The sequence below is a fragment of the Malaya genurostris genome, chromosome 1, assembly GCF_030247185.1.
Source record: "Malaya genurostris strain Urasoe2022 chromosome 1, Malgen_1.1, whole genome shotgun sequence".
NCBI classification, from domain to species: Eukaryota; Metazoa; Arthropoda; class Insecta; order Diptera; family Culicidae; genus Malaya; species Malaya genurostris.
The window spans coordinates 45,050,982-45,063,279 of NC_080570.1; the positions used below are offsets into that span (position 1 = coordinate 45,050,982).

Sequence of the window (12,298 nt, forward strand, 5' to 3'; positions counted from 1 at the left end):
CTCATTCATCATATCAATTCGAATAGTGCGATTCTCGCGAGCCTTGACTCATACTATTTTTTTATTTACCATTATAACAGCTGCTGAAGTGCTCGTCGACGCTATTTATGTTCAATTTAATATAATTAAATTTGATTATTTGATTTGTGGGTACGTAGACGAACGCAAAAGTGTTCTTAGCCACAGTGACAGCAATTGAGCTCCAGTGACGGTGACAGCAAAAGTGCAGGAAAATCAGCTGGTTTTCGTCGGTGGTTATTTCGGTGGGAGCCCACCGAAATGAAGGAAATATTTTTATTATTGCTGCCCCTGTATTGTCACGACGCGTAATCACCATGAATATATTGATTATAGCGGAGTCGATCATCCGATAAGCTGGCAGAACGGTGGAAAAGTGAGTAATAAAAAAAGACGGTGAATTGATAAGCCGCACAGTACGCGAGGTGTTGCCGCTGGAGGAGATAAAGCATCATGAGTACCGAAAATTCGGATAAATCGGACTCAGTCGGCATTATGGGTCCGGGAGGAGTAAGCAAGGTTTGCAGTGTCTGCGGCGATAAAGCGCTTGGGTACAACTTTAACGCGATGACCTGCGAAAGTTGTAAGGCCTTTTTCCGTAGAAACGCTCTGTCGACGAAGGGATTTACCTGTCCCTTCAGTGAGAGTTGCGAAATTACCGTAATAACTAGACGGTTCTGTCAGAAGTGTCGTCTGGACAAGTGCTTTCAAATTGGAATGAAGAAAGAGTACATTATGTCCGAAGAGGATAAAGCACTGAAAAGGCGTAAGATTGAACAAAACAGAGCAAAAAAGCGAATGATAAACGAAAGCGGAGGCAGCAGTTGCAGTGGCGGCGGTAACTCTAACGACGGAATAGCTTCTATGTCGGGGGAGGGAGTGGGAATGATGGAGTCAGATTTGCCGATGAAAATAAAAAGGGAAGGCAGTGATTCCGACTGTTGGAGCAATTCTCCATCGGATTACATTTCGGCGGAAATGATGCACCGAACTGCATCCGCTATAACCAGTCTGACCGTGCCGAATGTGAACGTGTTTAACAGTGTGACTTCGGCGAATGACATCAGTAATTCATCAACCGCATCACATAATTTGTCTCACACGCAAGTCGTGGATGGAGACCTCTTATCAGTGATAACAGCGTTGCCAGCGCAGTCAACCGATTGCTCAACGCAAGCAAATCAGAACGGTAATGAGCCGTTGCTACCAGTGCTATCGTTGGAATCCAGTGCGGAAGAAATTGTGAATCGCATCGTTAACTATCCCACGCATGCGAGTCAAACAATCGCCAGCTTGATGAAAACGCCGAAGGATGCCGTTTTCATCATGTCCAAAGTTATCAATTCGCAGTGTGACGCCCTGAAGCTGATATCGCACTTTATCACTGCACCTGGCGATGCACTGCAAATCATCAGTAAGATAATGAACTCTCCGCTAGACGCTTTGACAGTATTCGCGCAGTTTATGAGTTCTCCAACCGATGCACTTCAAATCATCGGTAAGATTATGAGCTCGCCGGCAGAAGTGTTGCATTTTATGCAACAGCTAATGAACCAACCTGAGGACGCCGTTCAGATTATGAACAAGTTTATGAACGCTCCCGCAGAAGCACTGCAAATGATCAACAAAATGATGAACCACTCGGATGTTATCGAAACCATCAAGGAAGCGGCCGATACATCTCAGCATAATGAAGACGATCCTCACACAGAGACTATCAGATCGCTCATAATGGATCCACAATCCATTCCTCCGTCATCGCAAAGTGAAAACGCCTCGCCCTCCTCTACTTCACAGCACTGCGAAACATCCTCTCCCTCATTCGACTCATTTCTGCATTTGGGTGCATCTCCGGCGGAACCGAACTGCCATCGAACAGCTGCGGAACAGTCGGACGTCAATTTGTTTCAGGACATAGAGGGACGATCCGTTCTGCCGAACACGCTGGAATCGATTCTTATGCAAGCAATACGGTTGGAGTACGAAGGATACAATGGCAGTACGTTGGGGTCATCCGGTGCCTCCTCGTCGTCGGTGGGACCGCAACAATCGGTCACGAACAGTATTGAGCTTAACGATGCCGAACGGGCAAAACTCAACGAGTTGATAGTGGCGAACAAGGCGCTGTACGCACCGGTTGACGAGGATCTGGGATCACTTATATCCGAAGATTGTCGGATAAAGGTAGGTACATTTTATGAGACTAATAATGAACTAGAGAATGTCTGTGTTGACGTTTCGTCTTCGACCCATCAGTGCATTAGCAGTTTATGTTGAACTATAAAGGTACTTTTGGAACATGCGCCGAGTTCTGTGTGTACTTCAATGTTTACAATTGTTGGTGCACTTGAGAAGAAACTGATTATTCATATCGAAAACAGTTTCTCCGCGTGCTCGGTAGTCTAATCTTCTGTTCCAAAAATGTTCTTCGATTGTTAATGACCTTTTTCGAATGATATCCCTCTATGCCACCTCAATAATCACAATTTCCCACGATTCTGCCTCACATTACAGTCCAATCAAAATCAGCACGACCCGTTGCTGCTGAAGGTAATTAACCTAACCGCCATAGCAATCCGTCGGTTGATCAAAATGTCCAAGAAAATCAGTGCATTTAAGAATATGTGCCAGGAAGATCAACTGGCACTGTTGAAGGCCGGCTGCACGGAGATGATGATTCTTCGGTCGGCGATGCAGTATGACTGTGATAGGGCTAGCTGGAAGGTGATTTATGGCGGACGGACTGTGGCAGAACAACATAATGTTGATCGTTCTTTGTTCCTTTCCGTAGATTCCGCACAGCCAGGAAGAGATGTCCAGCATCCGGGCGGACGTGTTGAAACTAGCCAAGGGTAACGTTTACCAGGAGCACGAACGCTTCATTCGTACGTTCGAGAAAAAATGGCGCTCCGACGAGAATATAATTCTGATAATGTGTGCCATAACACTGTTTTCACCTGACCGACCGAAAACGGTACATTCCGATGTGATAAAGCTTGAGCAGGTACATGGGGACCACGAATAGTCTAAATTAAATCCGGATACCGGTGCTTTACTGTTTATCTTACAGAACTCGTACTACTACTTGCTGCGCCGGTACCTAGAAAGTATCTATCCGGGCTGCGAGGCTCGATCGATATTTCTGAAGTTGATGCAGAAAATTTCCGAGCTGCATCGGTTGAACGACGAAATCATCAGCGTTTATCTTGATGTGAACCCGGCTCAGGTGGAGCCACTGCTGAGAGAGATTTTCGATTTGAAAGTGCATTAGCCGCTCTCCGGAGACATTGCCGGAAACCATAAGCCATCCCAAAATACGGTTATTTCATAGCTGGTTCTACTGAAAATGATTCTAGTTTCCTAAAAAAATAAATAGGTAGCTCTAAGTGCGTCTAGTGAAGGTTGTTGTAAAGCTTTAATGGAGTTAGAAAAGTTGTGTATTTATAAAGTACGATATTTTTTACAGCGTAGCGAAACAAAGGAAAGCCGTACTATTGTTAGAATGATAAATTATGATAAAACTTACGTTTAGGCAGAGCTCTATGTAGACAATGACTATACAAAATAAATTGCTTGTTTATTTTATCACAAATTGAAATTGAGTTTGATTTGTGACCCCTGTTCTTAATCTACCTAAGTGGATGAAAACCTACTTGTAATATGTAATAGGGGAAAGCAACTTATATACTAACTGATTAATGCTGACGACCAGAAAAAAAATCGTTACCTGTTTTGCCCCCTGGAGTTTCCGAGAAAAATGTCAATCTACAGAAATAACACAATTGTCTGGCATCGCTGGTGGGACTATCGAGTTAACAAATTTAGGATGATTGATATTCTCAGTAACTTAACATTTTACCAAAATGATTACCGGGCACTCGGCGGTGCAAATCTTGGCATTTTTGGCCGAGATTCAGCAATAAAATTCAAGTGTTTAGTTACGACGCATGTAGCGATCAGACACACTGGACCGTTATGAATAAAATGTAGTAAAGTCTGTTGTTTGTAGTATCTTCTCAAAAATAAAGTCCACAGAGTATAACGCGGTTTGGTATGAATAAAAAACAAGTTCGACCATGTAGTTAATGTTACTTTCGAATTTGAACATTTACTGCATACCGTATGCACAAAGCAAGAAACGTACTTACATCTGTAAAAATGCCACTTTTTTATTTCTGTACTTCACTTTATCAGCAAACACACGAGTAGCAACCTCTAGAGCTACCTACCGTAAACTTATAGTAAATACTACAGTTTGCCGCATGTTTTGACAGGAACATGATCCACATGTAGCATTTACTACCGAAATTCAAGCATGCTACGTTTTATTCATACGGCCCACTGTTTTGCTTCAAATGACGCACTGAAACTGACAGTGAACCGAGTTCAAATGATTTATGGGAAATCGCAGACAGGCCTCCGGTACTCCTAGCACTCTCCTTGGCATGGTACATCGCTAGTATGAAAATCTGCACTTTTCCCTCATACACTAAGAGCTGTTTTGTTCCCGGTTTCGACTATTTCGGCTCTCGACTTTGAACTGCTCGCTTCGCTCCAACAGGTCGATCAGTTGGGTGTCTAGGTCGGTCCGGGGATTCCGGTTGGAGGATGGCTTGCGATTCGTTGGACGATGATAATTCTGTAGCCTATACCGATGAAAAGTTCCCCGACAATGGAAATTCTCCCGGAACCGATGCCCGTAAACAAATCGAACGAAATAATACCTGGGTTGATCCAGTGATTCCGGTTGGAGGATGGATTCCGATTCACTGGCGCTCTGACGATCCGAGCTGGAGTTGCGTCCCAATCTACGCTGAAGTAGAGTTCCCCGACGAAGGAAGTTCTGCCGAGGTGGTCCGGCTGATTCCGACTGGACCATGGCTTCCGGTTAACTGGCGCTCCAACGACTCGACTGCATAGCTGTGACTACTGCTCGGTTAGTTCCCGACGAAGAAAGTTCTCCCGGAACCGACGCGCGTTCCGTTCTACGTTGAGAGCCGTGGACGTTACCGGGATGCCGTACCTGAGAATCGAGACTTCCAATCCCACCAGTAACCTGCTTTTACTGGAGCGCACATGCAAACTGTTGACCATCATTTGCAAAAGCGTCGTTATGTTGAGACTCGCCTGCAGGTGTAATCGACGTACTTTCCGAAACTGAGTTTATCTTCCAACATCAATCCTAGCTGCTTTAATGGTCGCTTGGAGGAGATCACCAGTACGAAGAGATACAGAAAACCACACAGGAATCAAGCGGTGAGAGACACGAGTGGCACGATCTACCGAAAGTCAGTACAACTTTTTGGTTTCTCTGACGATGGATATTGTGACATTTAACCTTGAGAAGATGACGGAAACCTACATCGGACTGAAAGCTGAAGCTAGGCATATTGGGCCATGAATGCGTCAAAAACAAAATACATGAGAGGAAGAGGCTCTAGAGAAGAAACACTACGCATCCCACCAATAAATATTGATAGACGGTGATGATATTGAGGTGGTTGACGAGTTCGTGTATCTGGGCTCACTGGTGACCGCCGATAATGACACCAGCAGAGAAATTCAGAGACGTATTTTGGCAGGGAATCGTGCGTACTTTGGGCTCAGAAAATCCCTTCGATCGACCTGGACTATGCTGACAGAGAACCAACGCGCCCTCAGTGTTTTCGAAAGGCAGATACTGAGGACCATCTATGGCGGAGTGCAGATGGAAGACGGAACGTGGAGACGGCGTATGAATCACGAGTTGCAGCAGCTGCTAGGAGAACCACGGACAGCTAAAATCGAACGTCTGCGATGGGCTGGACATGTCATAAGGATGTCGGACGACAGCCCAGTGAAAATGGTTCTTGAATCTAATCCGACTGGGACAAGAAGTAGAGGAGCGCAGCGAGCAAGGTGGATCGATCAAGTGGAGGGTGATCTCAGAAGCATCAATCAGTCTTGAGTGGCTGGCGACGAGCAGCCATGGCCCGAGTTATGTGGAGACGTATGCGTGATACAGCAAAGGACACCCCAGGACTATAGATGTTAGGTAAGTAAGTAAGTTGAAGGAGATCACGGAGTCATCTTCTGCTCTGATTTGTGATTGTTGATCACCATCACCTCCGTCCTGTGATGCGCAAGTTGCAGTTTCGTACTACGCAGCCAGTCTTCCGTCGTACGTGATGTTTCACAAAAGAAGGGCCCATGAAGGATCTCTGTGATACTTCAGCCGTGATGGGCCAATTTCACGAAAAAGGCGGAATGGCGTAATTTCACACAGGAAGTATAAAAGTAAACAAATCGAAAAAGGGCGAAACTATTTTTATGGTGATTTATTCAGTGGTCATAGAAGAAAAGGGGTATAATTTGCATGCCTTTCAAAGATAAACCAACAATTTATCGACTAATCAAAAATATACCTGAAAATATACGATAATTTCTAAATACGATTTGAAACCAAGGCCGAAACATTCGATGACGTTTTTTCCATTTGCTGTCAATGCTAGATTCGTCCTTCTTTGAAACACTTTGATATGTGAAATAAAATTTCACGCAAAATTTTAGTGCTAATTAATCAAATTCTAACAGTTGTTCCATTTGTTCTGTAGAAGAGTGGTATCTTACTAAATTTTTGAGTAACTATTTTTAAGCGTGTGTATTCAAATTAGGCTTTCTGTAGACCCTGTCAGTTTGGAGCGAAATCAATCTTCAGTTCAGTAACGCCATCGCACGGCATCACATTCAACATATCCAACATAGCCATGCTCGCAAAAAAGTATGTTGCCAATGATTTGTTCGGGAAATGTGAGAGCTAGATATCTTGTTAGTATGATATCTTTGCTTTCTGACAGCTCGCTTACAACCACAAATGCAAATGATATTGGTTTGTTTTCACCAGGAAACGTCAGCATTAAACACAATTCAGACGATTGATAAACTTCGGTCGACGTCAAGATTAATTTAATAATATTTTTAGCCAGACGTGAGAACGTGATAATCACCCATCACCGACATGGAACGGTTACGGAACAACACCATTAATTGTAAGCAATTCTTATGAAGGCACACAACGTCAAGTTCACGGAACATTTTGACGTCGGGTACGTGAGTTCGGCTCACGTCTGGCTAAAAATATTATTAAATTAAATGACTGATGCCACGTGTGAGTCGCTCTTACATCAGAAAATATATTGGCCACCCATTTTCCACTAGGGTCGCCATTCATTTTTCACCGGGCATAGAAACATCAATTTGAGTACAATTTTTGGCTCATGTTCAAATAAAGTTTTACTAAGTAAATGAGCAGATTTTACCCAAACAACGTTTCCAGTGGAAGAACTCAAATTTTAGTAACTAAGGAGTTACTCTAAATTAGAGTTGTTTCACTTTTTCTGTAGATGAGTGGGATCGTACTCATTTTTGAGTAACCATTTTTGGTCGTGTTGTTCATTTGTGACGTCATGATAAAAAATTTAATTCAAGTCTTGCGCTAGAGCCTGGCCTAGACTCAATGAGGTAGAACCACGTGGGGCAAATACAATTCTTTTGTGTTAGTGAAATTAAGTTTCTTCAGCAAGCCAAGTAAAATTAAAAATCACGTACTTGCTTTCGTCACACCGTTCGAACTAGATGACATTGAATCAAATAAACATTTTCATGTATGTCGTCATACCGAACTATTTACAAAGTTTTGGCTATAAACGCAAGCAAGCCATGTGGTCTGCTCCACCTGTTTATATCACATTGGCCTAGACTGACCATATTACTGGTCGAGATCCACCTTATACTTGTAGTTGAAGAATTTCTGTAGTAAGTAAGAAGTGTTATCGTTTTTCACAGGTTTCAGAAGATTTTTCCGAGCCTGAACATCTGTTACCCGTGCCTGGCAGATTTTCCCTCAGACGCCTAGCAACGTCTGCAAGAAGGTTTTGCCGGAATGCTGGCATAATTGCGGCAAAAGACTGGTAACAATACAACAATCGCTTACGGTAGAGAATTTCATCTAACGGTTATTAATGGTACTGTTTCTGTCAAATTTTTGCCATATAAGACTAGGAGAATACTTTTGAATCGATTCATTATTTCATTTTCAGTTTTTGATGTACAGTATAATATTGACGAATATCAAATGAAGTCGAACAGAAGAAAAGAAGGAAGAGCGATCTTGCAAGACTTCCCGCTTGTGAGGAATTCTGGCAACCGTCAGAAGGCTGGCTGCATGCCGGCTGCTGTAAAAAATTGTCCAGGCGAAATTTCTCTCTTCCTTATTTTTCTTTGTTTTATTCCAATCTTGAGACAAGGTAAATGAGATTGAAAAATGGGTATGTTTGGTAGTGAGAAAGCAATGTTATTGGCAATAACATATTCCATAATTAGTATATATGAAGGGCAATAACTTATTGCCTTTCATATGTACTTTTTATTGAAAAAATATAACTAAGACACCAAAAATGTAGAACCGATTCAAAACGGTTCTGCCAATCTTGTATGGCAAGAATCCGACAGAAACAGAACCGTTAATAACTGCTAGGCGAAATTTTCTGTCGGAAACGGTTGTTGCATCGTTGCCAGACTTTTGCCGGAAAAATGGCTGGCAGACATAGCCAGGCGTCTGGGGGGAAATCTGCCCGCAGCGTACAAGTGGGCTGGCGGCCAGAATTTCTCACAAGCGGGTATCTGTGCTTCGGATATACTCGTCCTGGGCTAGGACAGGAACAGACAACTGGCTTCTTTTTCCAGAAAAAATATTTCTTTTCTTATTCCGGTTACTCCCTGTTATGAATAATACATTCCTCGTGATCAATGTTGCCAGCAGAGATAATTATTCATTCTGAAAAGCTTCTCACCTTACAACATGCGATTATTTATCATTTGAAAACACATAGACAAATGTTATAACAGACAAAAATATAGCTCTGAATTCATTTTGATCCAAAGCTTGTTTTAAAGAAAACGTTTAGTTGAAACAGTTCAATAAAATTTTTAGTTTAGCTATTTATTTCGTCATTCAGACACCAGTTGCTTTCTGGGGTAATAAAATTTTTCTTAAGCACTTATTTTTAGGTAAGTAATTTTTGCAGCTCTATTAAAGTATCCAAAATATTCAATTTGAGAAAAATACTAACAAACAGAAGTATCTAAAGATTCGGTGCTATTCTCAAGTACAGGGTGATTTTTTAAGAGCTTGAGAACTTTTATAAACAATAAAACGCATAAAATTTGCAAAATCTCATCGGTTCTTTATTTTAAACGTTAGATTGGTACATGACATTTACTTTTTGAAGATAATTTCATTTAAATGTTGACCGCGGCTGCGTCTTAGGTGGTCCATTCGGAAAGTCCGCTTTTTTATCGACAAATTTTGTTCAGCGATGAGGCTCATTTCTGGTTGAATGGCTACGTAAATAAGCAAAATTGCCGCATTTGGAGTGAAGAGCAACCAGAAGCCGTTCAAGAACTGCCCATGCATCCCGAAAAATGCACTGTTTGGTGTGGTTTGTACGCTGGTGGAATCATTGGACCGTATTTTTTCAAAGATGCTGTTGGACGCAACGTTACAGTGAATGGCGATCGCTATCGTTCGATGCTAACAAACTTTTTGTTGCCAAAAATGGAAGAACTGAACTTGGTTGACATGTGGTTTCAACAAGATGGCGCTACATGCCACACAGCTCGCGATTCTATGGCCATTTTGAGGGAAAACTTCGGAGAACAATTCATCTCAAGAAATGGACCGGTAAGTTGGCCACCAAGATCATGCGATTTGACGCCTTTAGACTATTTTTTGTGGGGCTACGTCAAGTCTAAAGTCTACAGAAATAAGCCAGTAACTATTCCAGCTTTGGAAGACAACATTTCCGAAGAAATTCGGGCTATTCCGGCCGAAATGCTCGAAAAAGTTGCCCAAAATTGGACTTTCCGAATGGACCACCTAAGACGCAGCCGCGGTCAACATTTAAATGAAATTATCTTCAAAAAGTAAATGTCATGTACCAATCTAACGTTTAAAATAAAGAACCGATGAGATTTTGCAAATTTTATGCGTTTTATTGTTTAAAAAAGTTCTCAAGCTCTTAAAAAATCACCCTGTATAACCAACATAATCAATATGTTCGTCCATATCACACTTCGTGATTTCAGGCTTTCTCTTTGTATTGTCCAGTGATTGTTAAATGTACTCATATATTTCCCACATTGACAGGACTTAAAAACAAATTGAACTTAAATCCTATTGAAGTTACAAATTCTAAATTTCTTCTGCAAATGGGTTTGCTTGAAAATGGATCATCTGTGATTGCATTTCGTTTTTCAATGATGTTAAATAATACGGTCTGCTGTTGCAACGTTCAACAACATATCATACGATTTTTATTTGCACACTATCGTTAATTTAATAGTTTCTATGTTTGATCTATTTCAACTCTCTATTTGTTGTTGGTAGCTTTTGAATCTACTCCATACAAACATTGGCTCATCGAAATTCGATTTAGCTAACATCTGAGTCCTGGATTCGAATATTGAAAATATTTCCGAACATTCCCTACTGTGTTCCAATATAAGATCACGTAACCTTCAGAACACCACTGCACTATCCTGGTCACCCACATATTTATTAGACCGCACGAGGCGCTCGGCTGTCGGTGACGCAAGAGGGTAAATATTCTTCCTTGCAGTTTTCCACAATTACAAACAGTAAATAGCTCGGTCGAGCTCAACACGTACATTTCTGTTAGTTGTACTTCAGGGACAGCTCGGGCCCAAACTACTGTTTCGGAATTGGGACACAAATCCTATCAACTGTAACTTTCGGCCACTCGGCTTTGGCTTGAATTGGCGAATTTGCGTGTGCTGGCACGTGAAAACTTTCAAAATTTACAGATGCTGATGGTACAAACATTGAGAACTGAAATCGTGCAATAAATCTGTGTTAAAAAATAACAATCGTTTACAGGAACTTTTTCTTTAAAAATCACACAAATAGCTTATTCTTTGAAAATCATGCAAAAAATCGTATATTTCATACAGCCGAAGACCAGTTTCATCAGACTCCAATGAAAATTTTAATAGATATAAAGCTATTGTTTGCAATTAATTAGGTTTGAAACGAATAGAGGGTGGAAAATGCACCGCCCTAGCCCGTCCGTACTGTTATGCCAACAAGAAGTTTTCCCTCCAGTACGTGATGTGAGTGTCACATCATGTGACATTAAACCAGAGATAGCAAGTGAACAGCAGCTCCTCTTGTGATGTAGTGTTTTTGTAAGTTTTCCCGTCTGGTTTGGCCTGAGATGGATGGGTGGAAATCCATTCTACGTCGAAGTAGAGTGCACCATCTTGCATTCGTCGGCAAATATTGCTCCCCATTTCCAGCGGGAACGGCATACGATGAGCAGTCACGAAAATTTTATTTATAGTGCACTCGGGGTTAATCCGTTTTCCCATTCCTATTTACACGAACCAACTACTCACTGTCGTTTTCTACCTCAGATGAGAAGATGCTGTATTATGATTTTTGAAGGAAGGAACGTGCTGGACTAAGAAAGTATCATAAATGACGCTTTGGTATCAGAACCTTTTGGAGTATAATCAAACCAGTAAACTTAATTATATAAAATAATTCAACTCTCGATGGAATACTGTCAGTGTCTCACAATTCCTTCGAAATAGATATAATCACTCTTTGGCCTTCCGGAAAAACGAGAAACGTTCTCAAAACCACTTAACGATGGATGGGAAAAAACGCTTCTGCGGGCAGGATGGATCCCGCAATCACCAAATTTTAAATTACATCTTCGAGAAAAGGATTGTTGCAAATCACTTTCGAGAGAAAAGTTTATTATTGACTAGGGATCGTAGGGATGCGGTTGGCGATTGGCATCATTTGCAGTAAGATGAACAAAAAGTTTTGGCGTATAATTTATCGAAGAGATTAGCTCTCTAACGCAAAACTGCTATCTAAATACTTTTCATTAATCATTTCGGTCAAATGATGGAGATTAAAACAAAATAATTGGTTATCAAGGAACAGCTATTTGCACCGTACACAATTCCAATTGAAGATTCACAGCTCTTCAAACTTATCCAAATTTTACTATTTATATGATTTAAATTCCACCATTTTAATAGCTATCCAGGGTTGGCGGCATAGGGAGCTGGTTGTACAAGCCAGATGTCGTATGTTCGAGTCCTGACTTGGAAGGATTCTTAATTGCAATAGGATCACTGCACTAGCCATGCAAGGGTTCTGTACACTAAGAATTTGCTACGAGGTCTGTTGAAACAAAATGGTTCAATT

The 12,298-nt window shown here is 41.5% G+C and overlaps 1 protein-coding gene across 1 annotated transcript; it reads left to right on the plus strand.

The window, feature by feature from the left end:
• On the plus strand, positions 1-3,616 carry LOC131438445 (nuclear hormone receptor HR96). Its single transcript, XM_058608472.1, has 4 exons — positions 1-2,202; positions 2,533-2,742; positions 2,810-3,022; positions 3,089-3,616. The coding sequence occupies exons 1-4, from the start codon at positions 472-474 to the stop codon at positions 3,287-3,289; spliced, it is 2,355 nt and encodes a 784-aa protein (XP_058464455.1). The 5' UTR covers positions 1-471; the 3' UTR covers positions 3,290-3,616.
• The last annotated feature ends 8,682 nt before the right edge of the window (positions 3,617-12,298 follow it).

Excerpts from the sequence above, each read along its gene's own strand:
- LOC131438445 (XM_058608472.1), top strand. The coding sequence starts at position 472 with ATGAGTACCGAAAATTCGGATAAATCGGACTCAGTCGGCATTATGGGT. Across the intron at positions 2,203-2,532 it reads CCGAAGATTGTCGGATAAAG|TCCAATCAAAATCAGCACGA; the intron begins GTAGGTACATTT and ends CTCACATTACAG. Across the intron at positions 2,743-2,809 it reads GTGATAGGGCTAGCTGGAAG|ATTCCGCACAGCCAGGAAGA; the intron begins GTGATTTATGGC and ends TCCTTTCCGTAG.